The sequence below is a fragment of the Metarhizium robertsii genome (assembly GCF_000187425.2).
Source record: "Metarhizium robertsii ARSEF 23 chromosome Unknown MAA_Scf_2, whole genome shotgun sequence".
Classification (NCBI taxonomy): domain Eukaryota; kingdom Fungi; phylum Ascomycota; class Sordariomycetes; order Hypocreales; family Clavicipitaceae; genus Metarhizium; species Metarhizium robertsii.
In genome coordinates, this window is record NW_011942160.1 from 2,987,360 (window position 1) to 3,012,584 (window position 25,225).

The 25,225-nt window shown below is 52.8% G+C and overlaps 10 protein-coding genes across 10 annotated transcripts; 5 read left to right on the forward strand and 5 right to left on the reverse strand.

Annotated features, from left to right (window-relative positions):
* Positions 1–3,430: 3,430 nt before the first annotated feature.
* On the reverse strand, positions 3,431–3,742 carry MAA_10823 (uncharacterized protein; the record flags this gene model as incomplete). The annotated part of the gene is made up of 1 exon (XM_011412742.1): positions 3,431–3,742. The coding sequence occupies one exon, from the start codon at positions 3,740–3,742 to the stop codon at positions 3,431–3,433; it is 312 nt and encodes a 103-aa protein (XP_011411044.1).
* A 602-nt stretch (positions 3,743–4,344) lies between these two features.
* On the reverse strand, positions 4,345–5,229 carry MAA_05552 (ribosomal protein L1; the record flags this gene model as incomplete). Its single annotated transcript, XM_007823550.1, has 1 exon — positions 4,345–5,229. One exon carries the CDS (start codon positions 5,227–5,229, stop codon positions 4,345–4,347), a length of 885 nt encoding a protein of 294 aa, XP_007821741.1.
* Positions 5,230–5,594: 365 nt separating this feature from the next.
* On the reverse strand, positions 5,595–7,370 carry MAA_05551 (glycerone kinase; the record flags this gene model as incomplete). Its single annotated transcript, XM_007823549.1, has 1 exon — positions 5,595–7,370. The coding sequence occupies one exon, from the start codon at positions 7,368–7,370 to the stop codon at positions 5,595–5,597; it is 1,776 nt and encodes a 591-aa protein (XP_007821740.1).
* A 761-nt stretch (positions 7,371–8,131) lies between these two features.
* MAA_05550 (Ribose 5-phosphate isomerase) lies at positions 8,132–8,667 on the forward strand (the record flags this gene model as incomplete). The annotated part of the gene is made up of 2 exons (XM_007823548.1): positions 8,132–8,167; positions 8,242–8,667. 2 exons carry the CDS (start codon positions 8,132–8,134, stop codon positions 8,665–8,667), a joined length of 462 nt encoding a protein of 153 aa, XP_007821739.1.
* A 531-nt stretch (positions 8,668–9,198) lies between these two features.
* On the forward strand, positions 9,199–9,972 carry MAA_10824 (uncharacterized protein; the record flags this gene model as incomplete). The annotated part of the gene is made up of 1 exon (XM_011412743.1): positions 9,199–9,972. One exon carries the CDS (start codon positions 9,199–9,201, stop codon positions 9,970–9,972), a length of 774 nt encoding a protein of 257 aa, XP_011411045.1.
* A 1,087-nt stretch (positions 9,973–11,059) lies between these two features.
* MAA_05549 (thiazole biosynthetic enzyme variant 1) lies at positions 11,060–12,096 on the forward strand (the record flags this gene model as incomplete). Its single annotated transcript, XM_007823547.1, has 2 exons — positions 11,060–11,936; positions 12,002–12,096. The coding sequence occupies 2 exons, from the start codon at positions 11,060–11,062 to the stop codon at positions 12,094–12,096; spliced, it is 972 nt and encodes a 323-aa protein (XP_007821738.1).
* A 2,497-nt stretch (positions 12,097–14,593) lies between these two features.
* Positions 14,594–17,276, forward strand: MAA_10825 (uncharacterized protein; the record flags this gene model as incomplete). The annotated part of the gene is made up of 5 exons (XM_011412744.1): positions 14,594–14,888; positions 15,006–16,401; positions 16,455–16,609; positions 16,674–16,871; positions 16,963–17,276. 5 exons carry the CDS (start codon positions 14,594–14,596, stop codon positions 17,274–17,276), a joined length of 2,358 nt encoding a protein of 785 aa, XP_011411046.1.
* Positions 17,277–19,173: 1,897 nt separating this feature from the next.
* On the forward strand, positions 19,174–20,386 carry MAA_05548 (uncharacterized protein; the record flags this gene model as incomplete). The annotated part of the gene is made up of 3 exons (XM_007823546.1): positions 19,174–19,434; positions 19,514–19,717; positions 19,787–20,386. The coding sequence occupies 3 exons, from the start codon at positions 19,174–19,176 to the stop codon at positions 20,384–20,386; spliced, it is 1,065 nt and encodes a 354-aa protein (XP_007821737.1).
* Positions 20,387–21,282: 896 nt separating this feature from the next.
* MAA_05547 (uncharacterized protein) lies at positions 21,283–21,657 on the reverse strand (the record flags this gene model as incomplete). Its single annotated transcript, XM_007823545.1, has 1 exon — positions 21,283–21,657. One exon carries the CDS (start codon positions 21,655–21,657, stop codon positions 21,283–21,285), a length of 375 nt encoding a protein of 124 aa, XP_007821736.1.
* An 823-nt stretch (positions 21,658–22,480) lies between these two features.
* MAA_05546 (Peptidase aspartic, active site protein) lies at positions 22,481–24,139 on the reverse strand (the record flags this gene model as incomplete). The annotated part of the gene is made up of 2 exons (XM_007823544.1): positions 22,481–22,608; positions 22,684–24,139. 2 exons carry the CDS (start codon positions 24,137–24,139, stop codon positions 22,481–22,483), a joined length of 1,584 nt encoding a protein of 527 aa, XP_007821735.1.
* Positions 24,140–25,225: the final 1,086 nt, after the last annotated feature.

Genomic DNA, 25,225 nt, shown 5'->3' on the forward strand with positions numbered 1-25,225 from the left:
ACCATCCTTCGTATTGTCATTGGGTAGGACAATAACATGATGGATTAACCAACAACACGTCGACAATAGGAAGTTGTTGGCCGCAACGTACGTCAATATGAGGGCACCCAGGCAGAAGCAATTCCTCAACGACACTATCGGCCGAATTCCACATCGCTACACCCGTCCTGGCTGCAGAGCGTCCATGTATGTCTACTCCGTAGTCCGCACATCCGGATGCAATCGCCATGTTTATGAATTTCGAGCCAAACCAGAGTGCCGGGATGATCCCTGGTCCAGATGCGAGGCGATAAGCACCGTGCATATTAGTATTCCGACGGCGGCTGAGTACTAGTTCCTCGGTGACTTGTCCGTCTGACTTGAACATGCCTGCTCTTCTGCTCGTCGCAAAGAGGCGGCTTGTAGCAAAGAAGAAGACAAGGCCAGCAGGTGACCTTTGGCGCCCAAGAAGCATAATAGTATATGCAATAACAAGGACGATATCACACCGAAGCCCACCCGGTCGGTGGTTAGTAAAGACTCCCGTTGGTGTGAGTCTTTTTTCTCTCTCTCTCTCTTGCATTCAAGATGGGCAGCCGAAAGCGGTTGTTGGTGTTGTGGCTGATCTAGGTTGCTACTCAATGCAGACGGACACTCGACATATTGGTTGTGTCGTCGCACTTTTTCATGCATGGACAGCCCAAAACGATCTAGCTCAAGGTCCTGCAAAAGGCAAAGATTGGCAGTTGGCCATGGGGATCTGGCAGAGGAGACGGCACAGAATGTCGAGACCAGGTCGCAGATGGTTTTGATTTACCGTGCCGAACTCCCCCAGAACGGCTGACCCCTGATTAAAAGGTTGATGCTTTGGGTTTAGACAGTTGGCCCTTACGTGAAGCGATGTCCTTGTCTCGGCCGGAGGCGAATATGCTTCACGAGGAACAACGGGATGGGAGGGAGATGTCACAATACAGACAGAGTAGGGAGGACTTTTCTGGCCTTGATTACCATACTGGTGGTCCCTGTCACTCTATCGCCCTGTTTATCGTCGTCGATGGAACCCATATGCTGCTGGGCTTGTCACACACATGACCATGCTTCCTTCACGGGCACTCGACAATACGTGCCGGCTCCAATGGAAGTGCGAGGCCGAAGAGGCTCGGGTGGCACGTTGGCTCTGTCGGCTGGGTGGCGGGTGATGGAAAGTGAAAAAAAAGACTGAGGGATTTGTCATTCCCTCACCCAAGTTGTTAACCTGTGATAGTGAATGGGGGGAGGGGAGCAGACGCTGCAGTTGCGGCTGGCTTCCCGGGCTGGGGTTTGTTGCCAGGGCTGGCTTCCGGTATACATTCATACACACGTATGTATTATACGGGCGGGCATGGAGAGGGAGTACGGCGTCGGAATGGTGCCTTCCATGTCCACCAAGCATGTGCCATCATGCACGGATGATGCTTGACGGCCTTGTGTATGAGTTCAAGGTTGGCCCAAACTATCCACTGGTCACAACAGATGGCTGATTGGCGCTCTGTTTCTCGGTAGACTAGCCGGCGGAGTCAGATTTTGTATTCTTCATCATTTCCCGGCCGTGCGGTTACTACTCGAACAGGCTCATCTCACTGCTGCAAGGCCGATCCAGACTCCCTCAGTTGAGGCTGTTGGCTCCGAGAACCGCCCCATGGTGTGTGTGTGTGTGTGTGTGCATTCTTCGTACATCCATGCATATATACACACAGATATACACCATGCTCCGCATATGTGTGTAGTTGAACCCCAGGCTGGCTTTCACAATATGTATGTAAGTATGTACACTGTACAGCATTCCGCCCTCGGTACGAAAGCAAAGACTGATGGTGTACCAGTTAATACTTTGCATTTGCACATAGAATTGGCTCGGTCTGCTTTGAAATAATCTTTCTCCAAGCCCAAGCCATGATTTGCGCCCGGCCGCTGTCACAATGCCCTCGGATCTGGACGAGTAGGAAAGCCACATGAAGGGCTGGGCTTCCTCGACAAACATCTCACATCTCTTGCATGGTCTGTGACCTGCCGCCCTGGCCCCTCTGAAACCTTTTCCGTCCACCGGAAAGGCGATCTTGTGCTTAAAGTCCTAGTAGGCAGTTGCTTTTGCAAGGTACGTGAGACAATGTCTCTGCACTCTGTGCCCACGCCAGAAAGACTAACTAGCATGTCAATCTCTGGCACATGTGGAATGCATTGTCTCAGACAACAGCCCACATCACAAAACCAACAAGACAAAAAAGGGGAGGGGGGAAGCCAAGGGCAAAAGCAGCCAGCCAGTCAATGGTTCGTCCAAGTCTCGTCAACCTGTCATGCCAAAATTTCCCCAGAACGGTCCCGGCGCCAGCGGGGCGGACCGCAGCACCGTCACACAAAAAGTATTCACTTTTTTCCCTTGGGACCGTCGTTGTACAGTACATACATACATACGTACATGTGGTTACTAGGGGCTCAGACCCCCCGGGATGGCGTGAGTGTTGTAAACTGCTGCCTGGTGCTCAATGGCAAAAGTCGGTGATACTACTACTACTACTACGGAGTACTACTACGGAGTAGTACTACTACTACTACTATGCCCAGCGAAGCTCGTCCTTTGCTGTCTCAACAACACGGGGCGGTCAACCCTTGGGGCCTTTTCCAGAAGGTCCTTCTGGAGTGAGACACTTTTTGGCTTGTCTGAGACTGCCGTCGCGACTTATTTTCCCCGCGCTTCCTGCGTGCGAGGCGGCGGCGGGAGTTTTGGATCGGAAATTGAGTGGCTGGCTGGGATAGCCGCAAGGGACGTACGTCGTCCGATGTGCGTTCTGGGCCGCGCCGAATTTCAATCTCCCTACCATCGGGTCGGCAAAAGGAAAGTTGACCTAAAAAAGAAGCAATAACAAACGGTGCAATCGGTCCTATTTGGGCGAAAAAATCTTGCAATACGTGCACGCTTCGCATATCTGCGAGGAAAATGCACCAAAATCTGCCCATGAAATAGGGAAACGCCACTCAAAACACAATTCAAACATTGGTGCAAAGCTCCGAGTTATTGTTCAAGGGCAGGAAATATACATGTTTGTCACTTATAGGCCGCTTTGGAGATACACGATACATTCCGTCTCGTCGATAACTAGAGAACACTACTAGAATAGGCAGGCTCTTCCCATTCACGCTCAGCTTTGACTAAGGCTGCTTTGTAGCTTTTATTTTTTCCTGCTTGTGCCTTGGTGATAATTTTGCGTCGCGTACTCCGTAGATCTGCCAAACTCCACGGTGGCTTAACCATCTGCTGAAGCGACATCTCGAGGGGACAACATAAAATGACTGTGGGTAGCAGAGAACCCCAACTGATACCAGAAAACAAGTTTCAGGTGTATCTTCTCGTCTAAATCTGGCTTCTGGGAACTCCATGATATCTTGGCTCCTCAAGTCAGATAGCCTCGGGCTGTTACCTATCCATTCTCCAGCCAGCTTCAGGAACCTGGCCCAGATCCAAATTCTGCGACGGCAAAGCAGGACCGCAGAGTTGGTTGGCAAAAAACAAACCCCGACGTGGGATCATGGCAACCAACTCTTTTTGTAGGGAGAAGTTGAGAAGTGCTCCAACGCCCAGACAGTTGCTAACAGCGCATACTTTGGAGTCGGTGTGCCTGGTATCTTGAACCTTCTCTTGAGAGGACCACAGGAAGATGGGCAACTGGAACTGCGCGAGAGCTGAATGCTCTGCCTGCTTCTCTTTTGCGACGACAATCAACGTCATCGAGGGCCTTCTTCACTGCGCAAAGAGAATCGGCGGCAGGGAAGAACTTGAAACTGCCCAAACGTCAGCAGAGGAATATCTTTATCTTCTCAAGCGGCCTATGACCAGTCAACCGGCGGACGAGAACGTTCTTGGCTCACTTTCTCCGACACGATGGCGATGTGATACTCGAGCTTTATAATACTTGTGCGCCGGGGATAAACCTGATTCTCATCTGAAAGAAGCCATAAAACAGGTAGGTTCGTTCCAGATGGCGTCAAGACGGAAGACGGGCTTTAGAGTGGGAGGCTCGAGATAGGGTTTTGGTCCAGGGTTGATGAAGGGGTGCAAAACCATCCCCGTGGCTCACTCTTCAGCAATCGAGGGCGTTGAAGTGGTGGGAGGAGGATAACAAGATCCCGTATCAGTCGATCCTCTGTTCTTGTTTCATGCCCAAGGTCCGCATACAATGTATATAGCCATGCCGTCATTCCTGCTCTACCATCTCCTATTCACGTGCTTCCCATCCCTTGAAGAGCACTTTGACGGGCCAGTCCAAGAAAAGCATCGACAACCTCTTGATGCTCAATACAGTAGCAATTCTGGCCGCTGTCCAAATCCCATCAGCGGGACGCCTCATTAATAACCTCTCCCAACAAGCGAGCAGCGCCTATAAAATCCACCTTGGGTATGTTGGCCCGAACCCAATCCATATCGGGGTCGATGCAAAACGTCAAACACCGCCAGTGCAAAGCCCTCACCAAAAGCTGGAGTCTTGTCTCGCCCATCACATACAACTCGATCAGCCCTCGGCCCTGCTTATACCAGGCCAACCCGTCGGCAACCACAATCGCCTCCGCATACGCAGCCGGCCTCCAGTAGAATGTCATGTCGATAATCCCAGGTGGCTCCCCCGCCTCATCATCAAGAAGAATGTTCCCTGTGAGGTCTCCGTGGATGAGCTGAGGAGTTACATCAGTGGGCAGCGGCCTTGTCAGCTTCTCATACTCCTTCAACGCGTCGTCGAATACGGCGAGAACCTCCTTGTTGACATTGGCCACCTCGGACAGTTGCTTTTCGCCCCAGACGACTCGATCAGCCTCGGACCACCGGTTGATTCTGCCACGTAGGAAGCGTGGCTTCTCGAGATTGAGCTTGCGTAGGGCCTCGTGAAAGGCCTGGCTGACCCGAAACGTGTCTGCGAATCGAACCGGTAGCTCATTTCGGCCTGGCAACATAGACATGGCCGTCCACCCGTCAACGACGTACCTGGTGGGATCTTGAATGCTCGCTATTGGTCTGGGAACACGATACGTCAATGATGGCTCGAGTGTGGAGAGAGAGGCGAGTGTGTTTCCGATCCATTGGGATTCTTCTTCGTCCTCGGATGGCTTGAGAACAATTTTGCCATCAAAGTAACACACGCAACTTCCCCCGGGTAGGCGTGTTAGTTGGGATTGAGCGCCAAAAGCGGCGAGAACCTGCTCGGATGGCTGACGCGGAGACATGATCCGGAATACCTAGGGCCCCTTGACTTTCATGACAGTCAAGAAAGGCCCTCTGTAGGCGCCGGAATTGTTGCTCCTTTTGAATAGTTACTGGGGGTGCTGAAGTGAGGCGAACAACTGACTTACAACGCACTTGTCCAATGTCATAACAAAAGGGCGCAACGAACCCCGCATACAGATTTGCTACATGTACATGTATGAACAAAGAGCCTCAGACGTACTATAACAGAGACTTGCATAGTAACTCGGCATGACAGGGCTGTAGCCGAACTAGGTGTTAAAATACAATGGTTACAAAGAGGGATGGCAGGGCTTGCAGTAACTACAAGGTACACATGACGAGAGAGTGTTTTGGTCGTCCCCTTTCATCCTGAAGCAACCTTCTGCAAGCCCCGGATAGCAACCATGGCACCCCAAGCACCCGGATCGGGGGGCAATTCCTGGCCGTCACTCGAACCAGCTCCTACATAAGTTGCTCTTCCCAATCGAGGCCTCATCTTCTTTGTGGCTTCAGCCCCGTCGACAGCTGCCTGAACGCCGTCGTTGAATCCAGACTTGCCCATCGTGTCGGCAAAGGGAATCAGGGTGTCCATAACGGTACGGTCACCAATCTTGGCGGGAGTATATCTCCGCAGACTGCCGAGTGCAGTAGCCAGAGCCTTTGCCCAAAGAGCCACAGGGCCTTCCGTGGCGGCGATGCCGATGTTGTTTTCCACGGCGGACCGTAGCGACACAAAGAATATACCCAGGATTCCCCCCAATGTGCCGCCCATCTTTCCCTCGACAATGTCCTCCAGCTCTACCAAGACCTTGACGACCGAGCCGGACTTTGCTAAGCCGCCGTCGAGTGCCGCCATCAAGCTGGTGGCTCCGGTCTTGAGAGTCTCACCACAATCCCCATCTCCCATTATCGTGTCCCACTTGGTCAGGTCGGGTTCGGCCTCTACGAGCTGTGTGCAAGCATTTCGTAGCATGTCTTCGAGAACGGTCGGATCTAGCTTCAAGTCGCGGCTTTCGTCTACGGCCTTGGGAGCTTCCTTCGGAGCATGGACGAGCTGCGCCCCGCGGCTGCGTCGCTTCATCTGGGAGCCTGCCATGGACTCCCAGTGCGTGTTGGTTCTGGCGTCAAAGAACCCCTTGATGTCCTCAACCGAGTATCTGCAGTTCTTTGACGCAGCCGTGGCGTTAATGACGGAGACGGAAAAGGCAGGGGCGTTGAGAGATGTTTCGAGAAAGCCGGCGCAAATGCGAACCGGCTCCATGTTCCAGTCGCGCTGTAACTGCTCCAGCAGCTCGTCCACCAGAGCCCCCATTTCGAGATGCGACATGCCCCCAAAGTTGCTAACGAGAAGCATGACTTCATCACCAGGGGAAAACTTGACGTAGCCACGCTCGGGGTCGCTCTCATCAAGACACCGCGTCAAGACTTGCCTGACCAGCTCCGACGGCGACGGGGCCGGGGAAAGCTTCTTATACCCGGGCTCGTTATGGGGACCAGTTCCGATTTCGACTTCATCGTCATTAAGCATGCCATGCTCAGTTCGACCGGGAACATGGCAATGGTCCAGAGTGGCCGCAATCGACACAATCTGCTGCGAAAAGGCGACGCCGAGGTCGTAGACATCGTCGAGCGACCCCCCGGCTCCAGCAGCACCGCCCATGACCTTGAGCACACCAATTTGGCCTGCTAGGCCTCTGCGGCCAACCATGCTTCCCTTCCTTCCGACGGATACATCGTCGCCGCAAATAATCATGCGACAGTTGTGTCCACCAGCATTGGCCTTCTCGTTGGCGAGGCCAAAATGCAGACAATCGCCCGTGTAATTGGTGATGACGAGAATGGTGCCCTTGTCACTTGGCACAGCTTCCACGCCAGCTAGAATCTGCTTCGTACTAGGACTGGCAAAGATGTCTCCCTGGACGGAAGCTGTGAGCATGTTGGTGCCAACATAGCCGGTCCATGCTGGCTCATGCCCCGAACCACCACCGCTGATGATGCTGACTTTGGACTTGTCGTATGAAGAATCATACACGACTCTGTTGGTTTCGTCCAAACTCAGGCTCGGGTTGTATGCAATCATTCCCTTCAGTGCCTTGTTGACAAGGCCCTCGGGCGAGTTGAAGAGGTGTCGTTTGGACATGATGGCAGCTTCAGTATGCAATTGACTACCAAATGCAAAGAGATTGACCGTTCCGGACAAGGAACATTGGGCAGAATCAAGCTGATAAAAAGACCACGGAGCTCTTTCGCATTTCGGAGCTTGTTTGAATCAGGATAATGCGAATTCCCTGTCCCTGGTGGCGTTTGCTAGAACGGGCTTGATACCGTTCCATGGCACCGCCGTATGTGGTCGATTACTATCACCGACTAGTCCTGCCTTCGTACACGGCTCCCGCAAACAATATCCATAGTTTGCTATGTCTCTACACGTCCCCGCATATTCTGCCCCTCAATCATGTTCTCATGACGTTCAAACTTCTCGGAGTTCGCGTCTCGTCTCAGGGACTAATAGCGTCGGATTTCCTATTTTGGAAACCCGCCATTGTCACCCCACGGCTTGGACGCGACAGTCCACCACCAACCCAGCTGTCCAGACCGTTTCAGGGCGTCTTATTCAGTAGAAGCTAAGATTGAATCGGCGCAGCCAGGGTTCATTGACGTTGCGGTGATACATGGGGAATCGAAGACATGCTGGCGAAGCCGGACCGTGGCGGGGCATGGTGGCGATTGGAGGGGAATTCTCATCAAGACGTATTTGTTTCCTCCTTTCCTGTCGAGTTCTTCGATAATTGCTACTACTTGGAACGAAATAATTTGACTGGTAGTCTTTCGATTATCCTCCCTGTCGTGTTCTATTTCGTCTCATTTCTTCACCCAATCGGCAGCGAGCTCAAAACCACAATGTCACCAACATGGAGGATCGTTATGGGCTGTGATGTAAGTGAACGATGGTCGCGGCAAAAGCACAGCACCACCAAAATGAAGACGCAAGCTGACAAAGAGGGCCACAGGAAGCTGGAGTTTCCTACAAGGACGCCATCAAGCGCGATTTCGAATCCGACAGCCGCGTCACAGAGGTCATCGATGTCGGCTCCAAAGAGTCCAGCGACAAGACGGCCTATCCGCTACGAGCAGCGGCTGCCGCACGAATTGTCGCCGAGGGCAAGGCCGACCGCGCGCTACTCATCTGTGGAACCGGATTGGGAGTCGCCATTGCTGCCAACAAGGTCAAGGGAATTCGAGCAGTTACCGCCCACGACAGTTTCAGCGTTGAGCGAAGCGTGCTGAGCAACAATGCCCAGGTTCTCTGTATGGGCGAGCGTGTGGTCGGACTTGAACTAGCCCGAAGGCTGGCCAAGGAGTGGCTCGGGTATGAATTCGACACGACGAGCGCAAGCGCCAAGAAGGTTGACGAGATTACCAGCTTGGAGGGTTGAAAGAACGGCTAACGTCGAATGACGCATTCGGGGTTTGGGGTTGGGGCGGCAGTGGTTGTGTAGATTCGAAGAATCTTGGCGTAGACAGAGTTATTACCATGATTAATTAATTGCCCGCGCGTGATTCTCAATTGGTTGTCTCGCACAACACAACATGCGGCGTGTTTTTCTCTCTCTTTGAATTGTCGCAATGAAATGCTCAAACAGCAACAAGCAATTGTGACCTTATACAGAACGAATGATCAAGCTGGCTCGCGGCCCCGGTTGCCGGTTTTCCCAAAAAGGAAAGGAAGCTCTCATGGAAACTTCCCGGCGCCGGAGGATCCGTCCGTTCCTCGGTCGGCCCGCACAAACGCACGAACCCAATTCCGGGGTTGCTAGTCTCAAAAACGGCAAACTTTCATCCTAATTCCAATTGATCTTTAGCAGTAGTGTGGACTTCTCCCGAGGCAGCCTCAATCCTCGCCGTCGTCTTCCTCCAAGATCAACCTGCATCAGTCGAATTACCAGGCATCTGGCTTCTCGTGCGCAATGGCAACGTCGCCGCCTCCTCGCCGACTCGTCGGCCTGTCTGCAAAAATGTATTTTTCGCTCTCGCGGAACCGCGAAGTCACGAAAGGATTTCTGGACTGCATCTCTAGAACCTCTTTGGAATCGCTGTCCAATGTCGACATCTTCATCATCCCGGACTTTGTGTCCCTCACCGAAACTATTGGTCAACTCAAGTCTTCCCCTGTTCCCATATGGCCCGGGGCCCAAGACTGCCATTGGGAAGACAGCGGCGCATTTACGGGCGAAGTGAGTCCCGCGGTCCTCAGCGAGGCCGGAGTCAAGATTGTGGAAGTTGGGCATGCAGAGCGGAGACGGCTTTTCGGTGAAAATGACGCAACAGTGGCTAAGAAAGCCGCCGCAGTGAGCAGAAACGGAATGATCCCGTTGGTGTGTATTGGAGAGCAAACGAAGGGGGATATTGGTGTTGCTGTTGATGAGTGCAGACCTCAGGTCGAGGCTGTTCTTGCTGCTGTACCGTCCGCAGCAGAGGTGGCTCTGGCGTATGAGCCCGTCTGGGCGATTGGTGCCAGCCAACCTGCTGCCGAGGACCATGTGCTCAAAGTAGTCCAAGGCATCAGACGGCTCGACTGCGTAAAGTCAAGGCAGGGAACTATCAGAGTCGTTTACGGCGGGAGTGCAGGACCGGGTCTGTATGAGCGGTTGAAGTCGGGTCTTGATGGATTGTTCTTGGGCCGATTTGGTCATGACCCGGAGCGATTTGTCAAGACCATCCTAGAAGTTGCCCAGGCATGAGCCCGGAACTGTCGTTATATTTGGTTCGCCGCATTGCCATCGTTTGATATATAATAAGTCGGTCTGTTGCGTGTTACATACCACCACCTCCCTACGATGACGGCCTCCCGCTCTGGACGGCGCCACTTGTCATGTAGCTCCTTTCCTGCTCTCAGTTTGATGACAATCCAATTCCGTAGGGCTCGAGCCTTGAGTCTTGACGACTATCGCAGCATCTCGATTCGCCCCCACCTAACTTCCAGATCCACAGCTTCAACACCCTTCACACCATCCAAGTCGCAATGATTCGCTCTAGCTATCAGGGCCCCTCCCAAGCTCCATAGCCACCAGCTCAGGAACAACCAGTGTCTATCGAGCTCCCAACAAGAGCCGGTAAAATTGTTATGCGTCAAATTCATGTGTCGACAGTACGGCAAGTACCGGGAAAAGGCGGGCAGCCCCGCTCCGAATGGAGCTGGACACCGGCTCGTGGCCAACGGCATTGGTGATGATGACTGTTGTGGTTGTAGTAGTACATAGCTCTGTGTGTGTAGAGATGAGCAACTTTTGTTGTACCCCGCTATGAGATGGAATGCATATAAAATCCCTCACCCGACCCCTCCTTCTGGCGTCGACGTTTCTGAATCTTGTTTTCCTACATTTTTGTGTCGGTCCCAAGTCAAATCGATAGCCAAAGCTTTTGTGCCCCATCACTATACATCAAACTTGTCTGTTGAGAAATGCCTCCCTGAGCAAATAGGTACAGAGAACTGCTTCTAACACGCCCAGGTCCAGACTTGAATCTTAACCGGTACACCGCACCTCGTGATTTGGCAGCGATCATGGCTTCCTTGCGTTGTAGTATATCCAACTATGATCATCTCTCTTCAGGTAATGTCTGTTTGCATGAGCCGGTGCCTTCTCCTCTGCCTTGCGCCTTGCGATTATGTGCAAAAACTTTTTGCTCTTTCTCAATGGGGTCGAAGCAGGGGAGGGTGGCTGAGATTATACGGCCCTGAACTTGATCTGGATCATACCAGCGAAAGGATCATGCTCCCCCCCCCATTTATAAGCCGTCCCTCACAGCCCTAACTTGTGTAGATCCATAATGTCTCCCCCGGCTGCCGTCTCTCCCACTCAGAAGGTCGCTGAGCTCGTGACTCCGACCTCTAGCTCTAAGCTCGCCGTCAAAGCTGGTTCCAACAACGCCCAGACGATTGAAGAAATGATGGGCCAGTGGGACAACTTCAAGTTTGCTCCCATTCGTGAGAGTCAGGTCTCTCGTGCCATGACCCGCCGTTACTTCAAGGACCTCGACACCTATGCCGAATCTGACATTGTCATTATTGGTGCTGGATCCTGCGGTCTCAGCGCTGCCTATGTCCTTGGCAAGCAGCGTCCCGACCTGAAGATTTGCATCATCGAGGCCTCCGTCTCTCCTGGTGGTGGTGCCTGGCTGGGCGGACAGCTCTTCTCCGCCATGGTTATGAGAAAGCCGGCTGATGCTTTCCTCCGCGAGATTGGTGTCCCTTATGAAGATGAGGGCAACTACGTGGTTGTTAAGCACGCCGCCCTGTTCACCTCCACCATCATGTCCAAAGTCTTGTCTCTGCCCAACATAAAGATGTTCAACGCCACCTGCGTTGAGGATCTGATCACTCGTCCCTCGGAAGAGGGCGTCAGAATCGCCGGTGTCGTTACCAACTGGACCCTGGTTTCCATGCACCATGACGACCAGTCCTGCATGGACCCCAACACCATCAACGCCCCTCTTATCATCTCCACCACCGGCCACGACGGTCCCATGGGTGCTTTCTGTGTCAAGCGTCTCGTTAGCATGCAGCGTATCGAGAAGCTCGGTGGCATGCGGGGTCTTGATATGAACTCAGCCGAAGATGCCATTGTCAAGAACACCCGTGAAATCGTCCCTGGTCTCATTGTTGGTGGCATGGAGCTCTCCGAAGTCGATGGTGCCAACCGCATGGGTATGCTAATCCTGACTCGTGATGCATACTACTTTTCAATCCTGAAAGCTAACCTTGCCCAATAGGCCCAACATTCGGTGCCATGGCTCTCAGTGGTCTCAAGGCCGCCGAGGAGGCACTCAAGGTCTTCGACCTTCGTGCCAAGCAGAATGCTATCTAAACGTTAAGCAATCGGCGAGGGCAAATGTATACGATGTAGTCGATCTTTTGGAACTATTTTTGCAGCTGGAATATTTGCCATTCGTTTCAAAATATTGCTTTGATTAATAGTCGGCACCCAGATTTGAATACTATTGCCTCCTGTTAAATTGCCGTTCGTGTTTGTAGAGGGAGGGTTGGAGCTGATGACAAGCTTGTTTCCCACTGACTCGTAGTCTGCTCTGCCATCTTTTGGCCCCGATCTCGGCACATGTTTCACGTATTAACGATACCCTTTCATTGGGCATAGATTGTTTGTGGGTGGAGTGAATCAATGTCTTTGGTATCCGACCATGACCTACATTCACCCTGCAAGCAACACGTGAAATTATCCAATAACGATGCGCATTCCAATATCTTCAGTAAGTCCATACTTCAAAAGGCAGCCAAAACAGTCCCTCGACAAGGAGCTCAGCACAAGAGGGGGAACGTGTGGAGCAAGGGCTTATGCTCGGCAGAACTGATGCCGACGATTCCACGAAGGGATGTGGTTTCCTTAGAATTCTTTTGATGATGGTACAATCCTTCAATGCTTCGTCGCACTTTCGTGGAAGATGTCTCCATGCATGTACATGCCATGCTGTTGCAATATTACTTACTGGTTCTTGTCGGGCAACCTCGTATTGTGGCGATGCTGCAGGCCCGTACTTGCATCATGTATGAGATGCATGAAGAACCACTTCGGTGCCAATTGTACAAGACATGGGGCAAATGCAATGGTCGGTCTGTCCTACATACAGTGCATCGAGCGTTTTCGACAGTTGATGCTTGCTGTGCTTGACTTGCCTGGACATTCTATGAGCACCAAAGCCAAATAAATTGTTTGGCCACCCCCAGCGTTGCATGAACCATGGATTTCCGTGTGGACATTTCGGTCAAGCCTCAAGTGAAAAACTTGACTAGTAAGGTGGTTGCGGGCTACCGCTTTGGTTCGGTGACAACTATTATCCTATTATCGTTTAGCATTATGGGCAAGTGTAGACAATCGTGCCAAGACTTGGAACACTGATATAGTAGGTCATCCCATTGGACGGAACAAAACTAGTTGCTGTCCTAATCAAATTGGACGTTATGCGTTTAGGCTTACTAGTAGCTTTCTTTGCCTTGGATAGGGTGATGGTGACCTATTAGTTGGCCGGCGGCTGTAAATTAATGTCTTATCGTCTGTGTACTAAGTGCTTGAAATGACTGTTAGTAGTATCCCTGGGAATATTCAATTTGTACCTATGTGGATGAAGTTTGCGGTAGCATTGAAAGTTGGCCGATGACTGGAACTTGCCTGTGGTTTTGTTCCAACCACATACTTGACAGCAACGACGCCCGCCAAGATCTGCCCGACTTTGCCCAGGATGCCCTTGTACCTAGTTCCATGGCCGGCCGGGAAGCTCAGAGCTCAATGTAGAGCTGAAAGCACAGGGTTTGTAGAGTAGATCGTCGTATTTATGGAGTGCCGAAGCTGTTGCCCTGCATGAATCAATGCAGGCTGCGCCAATTGGGGAGATCATTTCACCGACGGACAGCTCTCGTTTTCCATTGGAGACATCTACTTCCCAGTGAAGCATCGTTCAGGATCCGACTCTAAGTATGTAATATCATTCCATTACACCCGACCCCACTTGTCAAGCTTTCGTCGGTGCGATCCAGATTAATGCCAAGCAAGGATCACAGTATCATGCTGTCGATGGTCTCGGTCCCGACCCAGGAGCCTGGAACACATTTCGGGGTAAAGTTGGCCGGGGGAGTGATCGGGCTTCTTGTTGCTCCAACGAAGCGTATATTGCTGTTTGAGTTTATCCGGAAATAAACTCTCGGGCGAAGAAACCGAAACGTGGTGGCACTTGTGGTGGTTGGGACTAGCTTCGGCCAACTTTTTGCTTTTCACCTTGAACCAGGTCTCGCAGGGCTGACCAGTCATGTCCGCGCGTCGCACTTGCTGGTGCAGACTTGAGGCTTTGATGGGCCATGGGGTTCAAACTGATGGTCAATGGCGATATGATGTGCAATGCAGTATTCTGTACAAAGTACGGACGTACCTACTCCGTAGGTGAATCCCAAAGCCAGTGGTTAGACCAATTGGGCATGTTGTACGGAGCTATCGACCAATCCTAACGGTGGTTTTTCCGGCTCCGTACAGAGTACATCCATCTGGCACTGACAACAGGTTTCTGGTGCTGCTCTTTCCACCCGCAGATCAACCGTGGGATGTGAGCCAATCAGGGTTCGGCATTCCTGCATTTGACAGCTCTGTCTTCTCCATCATCTGGCAGTTACAGACCAGACTCCACCATGGCTACGAATCATGATTTGGTCCCATCGGTCAACCCGTGACCCTCCCATTGTCCTTTTTTTGCCGAGAATGTTGGCCGAAACATTTCCCACGGATCCAATCGATAGGCCGACGTGACGCCTTTGACGCCAAAAGCTTTGAACCGCACGCGCCGGACGACTCGGTCACGGCCATGGACGGTGACAGCTCTGGCTCCAATATCCCGGGACATGCGCCCGGCCCTGCTGTGAACCCTCAAGCTCATGCTCAAGTCCAGGCTCAAGCTCAGACCCAGATCCATGCTAATGCCCGTGGTTCGGGTGAACGGTCCGAGGGCGTCTCTGACCCAGGAAGTCAAGGCCGCCCCCGCAAATTTGTGATACAAAGCACCTTTGGTGTACCCAGAGAGAGGAGGAGTCGAAAGAGTCGGCCGTGCGATGCATGTCGCCGCCGGAAGACTGCTTGCATTATCACTACGGAGCCTCCATGTAAGTCTGATAACCGTTGCATCTTGGCTGGCTTTCGGCTCAACCTTGGCCCTGACTTTACGAGATTTGCGCATGAACCCGCCAACCACGTGTCCAATATTCTAATTTTATATCAAGGTGCCTTCTGTAAGAGTAGGGGGATAGTATGCCAGTCTACGTCGACTACAGATGGGCCGCTACTACGACAGCAATCGGGCTCCGAGGGTGGCTCTACGAACTCTTCCAAGCCTGCAGGTGCAGATCATTCTTTCCCCGACTCTGGCCCTGGTGATTCTGGAGAACGGGATGCAACAGACATTTTGGCCAGCCCGAATACCATCAAGTCCAGTCCTCGACCTATCACTTCACCCTCCAATGTCTCCGTTTCTGCAGCCAGTGACTGCTCTCCCCGCCCAGGCTATGGCTATGAAGCAAGTTCTGGTAGCTACTTGTCATATGCCAGCCCCCGGGGCCGGCTAAGACTGGACGCAGACGCCAGCGCTGCAAGCATGGATATTGTACAACCTACATTGAACTCTCCGGAATCGTCATGTATCAGCGGCGCAGGCTCAGTTCATACACTGGAAGATAATCCCGGCAGAGCGACCTACTTTCTCGGTCGTACTGCTGAGCAAGACCCTTTTGTTCTAGATGCCTTTAGTTATGGCATCTTAAGTGAGACGGCAACCGTTGACGCCAATGTAGTCCAGCTGCACCGTGGCGGCTCGGATGTCGACGACCTCCCGCTCCATTTCCTTTTTCTGTCCATGGGTCACCCCAAGCACACCAATGAAACGAGGGAACAGGCTTCCGATGCCATCGAGACAAAAGTCTGGCCGCACGCTGACGTGCTCGTCGCGCTGTATTTCAAGCATGTGCACCCGGTTTTGCCAATAGTATCCAAGGTTCGCTTCCTTCGCCGCTATGCAGGCAACAGAAAGTCGATACCAGGATGTCTACGTGGCGCGGTGTACGCTCTCGCATCTGTCTTCTGGGCAGAGGACCCCAGCACTCGCCGTGGGGACCGATTTCCCTTGGAGCAACACGAGATTGTCGATCAGGCTCATAGAGCCCTTCGCAGAGAAATAGAAAACCCCAACTTCTTTGTTTTGCAGGCTTGTTTGCTCTTGATACACGTCCAACCGCCTTCCATCGATGCGATGGAAGCGCCGTCAACTTTCACGTTGAGTGCGCAAGCTACCGCATGTGCGCAACTGATTGGGCTTCACCAAGATCCTGGCGATTGGAATTTGGAGATTATCGAAAAGAAGCTGAGGAAGAAGCTCTGGTGGGCGGCCTTTGTAACAGATTGCTGGGCTGCGGTTTCACACGGCAACCCTCCTCATATCGGCGAAACCTCGTACAACACTACTATGCTCGATATAGATGATCTTCGCTGCGATGAAGATGTACCTGAGGAATTGCAACATCTTGTTGACCGTTCGAGTTGGTCCTTTGATGTCGCATCAGGTGCTCGATTTTTGGAGACGGTAAAAATCACTCGGTTACTGCGAGGCGTCATTGACAGCAATTTGTAAGCCAGCTTCCCTTTCTCTAAGGGTTGCATTTGTACTGACAGAACTTTAGTCAAGTCGACACGAGAACGGCAGACTTGCATCAACGAATAGCGTCCCGTAACCAACTCGCTGACATACACGACAAGTTGAAGGATTGGCCCAGCCTGATCCCCTCTTGTCTGGTTGTTTCGCGAAATAGAGAACCTGCCACCTCTTGCTATAACTGTGAGATTGAAAGAAAAAAAATGAACAATTAATTATCTATCTGGGCTAACATTGGAACAATTAGGCCCGCTTCATCTGACTTTTTACGCAACAAAGGTCCTTCTTTATCGAGCCTTGATGCACCCTGCTACTAAAGCTGCGAAGTCGGACCCTAACTCTAATCTGAGACAGTGGTTTCCATTTGCGATTGCGGATTTTCTGTGGTTCACAGAGTTTTTCGTCAGTATCAACCCCGGTGACCTTACTGGTTTCTGGGGTCGTCGTAAGTCACACTTTCTCACATGGAAAATTAGCGCGGTGGATTCTTGCTTCCCAATCAGTATTCTAATCAACTTGCTTGTTTGGTATGATAGATGCTCGATCTCAGCTAATTCTCTGTGGAAACTTCTTGGTTTATCTATTTCTTATGGCAGCTGAAAGAGAGCACATTGAAGCTGCACATAGAATGCTGGAAACCTTCCGAGTAAAGGTTAATAATATAGCCGACACAGATCATGTTCCGACACGAGCCCTGATTCGAGCTACGACGATTCGCACAAACTCGTTCTTTTCACAGGCCGCAGCCGTAATGCGCCACGGTCCGGAAGCGTCCATCACAGAACCTATAACGATATGTGGAGTTGACGGGCCAATCAAGGGCCAACAGGGCACAGGACATATCCCCTAGACGCCGACTCTTTATGCTGCCCAGCTTGAGCAAGCCCGGACTTCCACCCAAACAACCTTCCCTCCAGTACTTATGACTTGATGACTAGCGACTATTATTTATTCTTGTTGGGCTAGGGGACTGTTTCTTGACCACTGGTGGGCATATTTTTTTGGTATGCATGTACTTTTGGGTAGGCACTGAATGTAGTGGTTAACGGGTCACTTTAGAGTCAAGCTGGTTCGTTGTAAATTTGTGATTCTGAGTCACATGGTATATATTGCAATATCAAGCACATTTGCTTTTGGCTCCCCGTAAAACGTGCTTGCAATTTGGTGATTGACGCCAACGAACGACCTGCGGACATTAATTTACACCTACGATTGCCATTGTTCTTGTATCATACAGGCCAAGCCATGCATGTGTTTGATTGTAGATAGCTGTGAGCGATGTCGGCACGCGGTTGTAGTGCTTGTGGGAGATGTGTGGAAGCAGGGACTCACGATTAGTTGTATTGGGTCTTGATAGTACAAGAATGACTTAAATGGAGAGGAATAGGGTTGCCTTGGAATGCGGACGAGGGCAGACCTCACAGATATACTACGTGTATGGGCACTTTAGGTCTTTAACGTGACTCAGCGTGAGTCACGGGCATAAAGTCACTATAATATACAAGGTTTACTTCCATGATACTGGTAGCCGAGGCTAGCGAGAGATGGCCTTGGCCAATGGGCCGTGGCGCGGCATTAATTTCTATTTTTTTGGTCTTATGCTATGCTTGGCCTAGTACAGCTTAATATTGTGTTATTAGATTTTTCGCTTATATGATGCTCGTATCATGCTTGTAGTTTCACTTGACTAACGAGCGAAACAATTCACCCCTTAATATAGGTCAAACTTCAGGCCAGGCCATGCGTGGCAGGCACCCTTGCTCGCATGAAAGGGTTGCCAGATGCTGTAGACATTTTGATTCCCCGCGTTTCGGCACTCAATGGTCCTGACGGGAATCGACAGAATCTACTCAAGTAGGCTAGACTGTGTTGATTGAACTGCGGATTTATAACTGTCTTGGCATGTTCTCGATTCGCTGCAACGGAGTCGAGGCACGACAGAAGTACCTGACTGGCTCGTTGGTGTTTGTGGCATGAATGATGCGGCTGGCCCAGGTCAATGCGGAAAATGCCAAGTACATACTTACTTAAGTACATACATTAATTAATTTTTAGTTGTTTCGCTCTGTAGTCAACTGAAATTACACGCATGATACAAGTATCGTGTAAGCGTAAAATCTAAAACAGTATCAGGCTGTACCAGGCCAAGGACAGTGGGAGACTAGAAAAGTAGACCGTCTGTACACGCATCGTGTTAAGTACATACATACATGTACGTACAACGGAGCAGAAGACGTATTGTCCCGACTCCCGATTGAGATGGCTCAGCTGGCAAATCGTCCGTGCTCAAAAGTCACAACAAAAGGAAGGAGCCAGACGGAGGACCAGGGGGGCAAACGGGTCGCGAATTTCGAAATGTCATGACCATGGAGGGTCCGGACGCCGACTGTTGCCCTCAGGAGATTAGTCGATTTCCTTGGACGAGTGAAACGCGGGCTTCCAACCAGGCGCCTCTTTGAACCAAGTTTGTACAACAATGCACACGGGGGCTGGCCAATGGGCGTCATCTAGACGGTCCAAATTGCACCACGGGGATCTGCGGCTGTGTCTCTTTCAGGGCCCTCGAGGAGTCTGGTCGGTGTCATGCATGCTCTTCACGCCCGGCCCGGGTGTTCTGGGGTCATTTAACCAGCTAGCAAGATTTCCCATGGCAAATTTAAAAAAAAAAAAAAGATCAAATGTGACCTGGTCCCCCCCCTGTGTGACTCTATCCCCGTCCCGTCTGCTTCTCGATTTGCGCAGGCGAAATGCCACCCAACTTGCTGCTGCTGAAGCGGTGGCTCGTGGGAGCCGGCATCATCATTGTGTTGCTCCTTCTTTTTCGAGAAGAATTACCGACGGTGACGGACCTGCGCGGCAGTCAGATTGACCGGGATGGCTTCGTCTCCAGGACCGAGATGATGGCTGTTGTCCGGGAGTGGCAGAAGCGCGAAAGAATAAGGAAGATTGTCGGGCTTGTCTTTTATCAGAAGCGGCAGCAGGCGTCCATCCTGGACTGCTATCTCAAGGTTCGTTGATCGTCCGCATGCCAAGACGAGCTAATCGCCCGCCCATCTCCCAAGACTAAACTTACCTTTTTTTGCCGAGCAGCGGGATCTGGCCAAGAACGGCGGCGTCCTGGACCAGGTTATCTGGCTGCGGCAAACCGACGATGCGCGCGACGTGGAATTTCTCGACAAGCTTGTCCGGTCGGAGACGCACTACTCCTGGCGCAACCAGGAGGGGAGCGACGCCAGCGCCTACGACGGAATCCAAGACGACCTGCTGTACATCCAAATCGACTCGGGTATTGTACGTGGCTTTGCAAGATGAGGGGAGGTTTTTTTTTTGTCAAATCGCGCAGTACTAACTCCCTGCCAGGTCTACATGGAGAATGAAACCATCTTGTCCATGGCGCACACGAGGGCCATGCGACCCGACTTCTACCTCGTTTCCGCAAACGTCGTCAACCAACCTCTGAGCAGCTGGCTTCACCTGAGCCTCGGGGCCGTGAAGCCGTATTTGCCCGACAACGAGACATGGACGCCTGTTGAAGCCGAGTCGGGGGTTATGAACTGGCGCCCGTCTCGGCTGCCGTCTTGGCGAGGGCCGCCCGATTTCGACGTGGCCAAATGGAACCCCCCGGCAGGCCGACAGCATCTCTGGCTGCCGGTCACGGGCAAGACAGATCATCTCCTCCACAATACGCCCATTGTCCACACCGTCTACGATGCCTACAAGGACCAGGGAAGCTGGAAGTGGATGGCTGCCGCCCAGCAGCATTACAGCCTGCTCGAGAATCTGGAAAGGGGGGAGCTGTCGAAGTACAAGTTTCACCTGTGGAACTATCAGGAACTCGGCATGGGCACCCAGCTTGTGGCCATGACCGGGAAAGACATCAATGCCGCCAAGCCGATTGGGGCTGCTGCCGAGAGACATTTCGCCGTGACGATGCCGCGAAAAATAGGTCGACGTAAGTGAAGCAGCTTTTTTTCTGCCAAACCTTGCGACGTGGAGTGACTGACGAGCGTTTTTTTTATAGCCGCTGTGGCGGATGGACGGGGGGTAGCCGCTTATTACAGCTCCAAAGATCAATCCGAGGGACTTGGGCAAACGGACATTCTGGAGCGGTACAGGTCCTTTGCCCAAGAACACGTCTGTAAAGGACGCATGCTATGGACTCCTAGTGCCGATCATGTGTAGTTGTTGATGGTTTGGGCCTGGACGACAATATGTTTGATAGACGGCCAAGATTCGTTTTATACCTGGGTGGGGGGGTTCTGTGAGAGAGAGAGAGTTAGACTTGGGATGGGCATTTGCAAGCATTCTTTTCTGGTTTATTGCATTTTTGAGCTGTTGGCCACGGAGTTGGGAGCAAGAGCGACGTAGGAAGCCTGTTACGCTGTACTGCTTTGAATATTCTAATCATACCTACATAATACCATTTGCCAGGCGGGCATGAGGCGGGCCACCTCTCGGTTCGCTTCACTCTCGACGACAACAGAAAAGCACCGCCTTGTGCAACCAGACCCGTCTTTGCGATGGGTTGTACGGAGCATGGGGCGGTTGGATACAAGGCTGCTTCTTTGTTACACCTGTGACCTGGGGCGGTCGGCGGCTGCATTCGCATCGCGGATGTGCTCCTTGGCGATGCAGCCACGCCACGGCTGCATTTAGGCTCCAGCATTTCTCGATACGAAGGAATTATGCGCACCAATAAAGCATCAAATGTTTCCATTTCAACTACGTAGTCAATGGCATTCCGTCAAGTCCAGACCTGTGCTAACCTACTCGACCCGTCCTTCCGCCCATGCAGGCATCCATGCATCCACAGTAGACACTGCACACACACATTCATCCCACATGCACCTATTCACTTAGTCGTCGTCGTCGTCGTCCACAACCTTGGGCTGGGACTCGTGATGCTCCGGCGGAAACTTCATGCCGCGATTCGCGCCCTGCGGCTCAGCACTGGGACCCCAGCCCCCGTATCCTGCGCCCGTAGCCACGCCGCCGAGCCCGCTTGCACTGCCAACCGCCAGCTTGCCGGCGAGCTGGTTCTTGCCCACGCCGGGCTGGCCGTCGGCCCAGCTCTTGAGCTCGTCCCGCGTCTTGCCCGTGTACTTGAGAATGTCGTCGTCGCTGATGGGCCGTGGGCCCTTTTTGTCCTGGTACTTGCGGTAGAGGGACGTTGACTTTTTGGCCTCTTGGCCAGCGTCGGGCCTGGTGGTGGCCGACTGCGAAGAGCCCATGCTGGTGCCGATGGTGGCGGATGTTTAAATCTGATCAATGGGAATTGGCTCCGATGCGGAGGGGGCCTCTGGAGTGACTGGAAGGAATATCGGGGGCGCGAAACTATTTGATGTGAAGACTTGTACAACCATGCTGTAATTTAGAGTGACTTGGTTTTCTAGCGGGCGCAATTGTTTTCCGAGGACAAGAGAGGGCATCTTATACAAAACCTACACGATGCCATCAGCTGAGTGGTGCTGAGGCGGAAATCCTGTCCCGTCTCACGGGAGGACGCCACCTCGTCAAGTGAGCATCCAGGTCTCGCTAGTCCAGACGTTCCTCGGGGCGCGAGACCATGACATTGGCTTGGTTGATTAGGCAGACGTATTTTGCGGCCTAGTACAGGTCAAGTAGCGTCAAGCGTTAGTCGGCCCGTGGTGAGCAGGCCAATGGCACCAAGGTCCCGAGGCAATGAATGACATGGAAGTGTCGACGTCGTGCCAGCCCACGACGGGCCAACCATTTGTTCCTTTTCTGCAGGTGCCTAGTGATTACTTGTGTCACTCAACAAACGGATGGCATTGTGAAAAAAAAAAAACATGTTCTAGAACTATTTGACTTGCTGTATTTCGGTGGCTTGCGAAGCGCCGGTCTCTCAGCCCATGGTGTTTCTGGCAAATGACATTTGGATGCCGTCGTCAGTCCTTGATCCGACCCCGTAGCCTTTATGTTCTTCCTCTTCTTCCTCTCTATTCCACGGCCAAGTTGGCGGAAAATATAGTCCCAGCTCTATCCTTGTATTACACACACACACACACACCATATATATATAAATATATACATCTACGCGTGAGGAGCCATGCCCAAGCTGGCGTTGCCCGCGTTGAACGCGACAAACTGCGACTTGAAAAAGACGTCGCCATAGATGGCAAGGTTGCGAATCGGGCTGACTTGCAAGCCACCAAAGCACTCTAGACAACCGCCCCAATCGTTAGCAAACGGCCTCCACGTTTCAACAAGGTACTACCGAAAAACAGTCAACTTACCGCCGTTGCCAAGGTCCGCAAAGACCATGTCCGACCCGGCAACCTTGGCCATGTACACGCCGCCAATGTCGACGTCGAGGTCAGGCAACTTTGCGTTGCAGGGGAAAACGACGCTGCCATCCTGGGCATTGACCCGCGCACCCTGGACCTGGTCGTAGTAGGCCTGGACCATGACGGGGTCGGCGATCATGAGCGAGGTGCCCGTGTCGGCAATGGCCTGGCCGCCGGGCGTCGAGGTCTTGGGCTGTCCGCCGTTGACGGCGAACCTCTCGCTGGTGAACTGCCAGAAGCCCTGGGTGGTGTTGACGGGGATCCACGCCATCGGGCCCTTGAACTTGGACTCGTCGATGGTGCCAAACGTGTAGGAGCCGCTGGCGGCCTTGCGCAGGTCCGCCGTGAAGACGGGCGCGGCGAGCGAGTCCTTGACGTTGTCGAAGAAGGTCGCCTGCTTGACCGGCTTGACCGTGTTGATCTTGGAAAAGGCGAGCCCCATGAGGCCGTCGTTGTTCTGGTCCTCGACGAACGACTTGGAGACCGCCGTGGCCAGCTGGACCGTCTGGTTGGGGAACGAGGCGCCGCCGACGTCGACCACGTCTGTGCCGACGTTGCCCACGGCCCCGGAGCCGTCGCCGTACGAGATGTTGAAGGACGCTCCCGGCATGAGCCGGAACGTCTGGCTCCGTTGCGGGTCGAAGACGCGGTGGCCGGCGCCAGACCCCGTCCCGAGCTGCGTGTTGAACACCCACAGGTCCGAGGAGCCCGTGTCAAAGTCGAGGTTGACCGTCTGGCCGCCAATCTTGACAGGCGAGATGTACTCGGCATCGTTGACCTCTGGCTTTGCCTCTACCGTTCCTGTCTGGTTTGTCCCGGGCGCCGTGCCCTGGGGAGGAGCGCCAGTTGTGCCGTTTTTGTTGCCGTTGTTGTTTCCATTCTCGTTCTGGTTTCCGTTCTGGTTCCCTTCCTGGTTTCCGTTCTGATTCCCATTCTGGTTCCCTTCCTGGTTTCCGTTCTGGTTTCCGTTCTGGTTCCCTTCCTGGTTCCCGTTCTTGTTGCCGTTCTTATTTCCATTCTCGCCCTGGTTCCCATTCTGTTCACCTTTATTGCCATTCTGCTTCCCGCCCTCGAGGCCCAGACCCTGCAGCAAGTCGTCCAGCAGTCCTCTTCGTCCCGGCTGCCTCAGCCTCATAGGCCGAAACGGCTCGGGACTTCTCTTCCTGGCCTGGGCAGCAGCGACCTGCCTCTTGTCCTGCGCGTGCATGGCCTCCTCAAGACCTTTGGGCAGCGGCACAAGGAACTTCCTGTACACCTTGGCGAGCGCGCGGGGTCCATTTCGCCCAGTGAAGTTTGGGTTCGCTACTCTGCTGACGCTAAAGGAGCGCTTCTGGATATCGGCCGCCGAGACGCTGGCAAAGGCGAAGAGCGCACAGATGTACACGATGAGAGACTGGGCATGCATCTTGGGCAAATATACAACGAAGGGTAACACCAAAGTTGTTATGTCCAAAGAAAAGGGAGGGAGGGAGGAAGGGGAGGGGGGGAGGCGAGGCCAATAAGACGAATAACGATGATGATAATAATAATAATTAACGAGAATTAAGAATGTGTGTAGATGAAGGCTCACACCAGGTGGCCTGTGGTTTGAAAATTGAGCAAGTATTGACCCCGTCAACCTTTGCCTCGCCGATAGAAAGTTCAATGACTGTTTGGCGTCGCGTCCGGACAAAAAGAAGAGAAAGAAGAGAAAGAAGCAATGGGTCAAACAAGGCAAAGAACACAAGAACAGGTGCCCGACAAAGAAGACGAGATAAAACAAGAAACCGAAGATCGCGACCCCAAGGCCGTCTTTATGCTCGTCGCTGCGTTTTCATGGTCGCGGCCAGTCGGTTTCGTGGCGGCGCCGATCCTCAGGAGGCCGTTTTGGTCTGGCCATGGCTGCTTCTTTTTTTTTCTTTCCTGTTTCCTGTTTCTATGTAAGCTTCAGAATGGAAGTTGAGCCAGGGGCGTGAGGGTTCGTCAGCTCGCCGTGGCCGCGGCCTCTCTCGCGTACGCCAGCTTCAAACCCGATATGCCTGATGGGGTGGTAGAAGGCGCGGCTGCAACGATGTTGTCAAACATAACCCTCATAGCCCCAAACACGGGCGTTCCCCATGCCGGGTGGAGATGGTGGCGTGGCGGAGGGTTGGTTGGCCAAGACGAGCCCCAGGTTGAAGATTGTCGGGGTCAATGGTTGCCGCGGATCGGGCGGCCCCAAGGCCTGCTGCCGACAGGGGCGTCCATGGCAACAGTGAACCACTGGATCTTGCCGTTGGACGGGGTACAGGCTGCATGTGGGCAGTGCATGGGGGCATTGATCTGGAACGGGACGATAAGGGACGCGGAACAATCATTGAATTGGCATTGAAGCGAGTCAAGGCCCATTGACCCCGACGGCCTTGTACTACTTGACCGGACCAGACAGATTACTGGCGAGATGGACCCGCCGTAGGAGCACTAGCCAGTTGATGATTTCCAACCGGCATTGAAATGCCCACTGTGCCAGCGC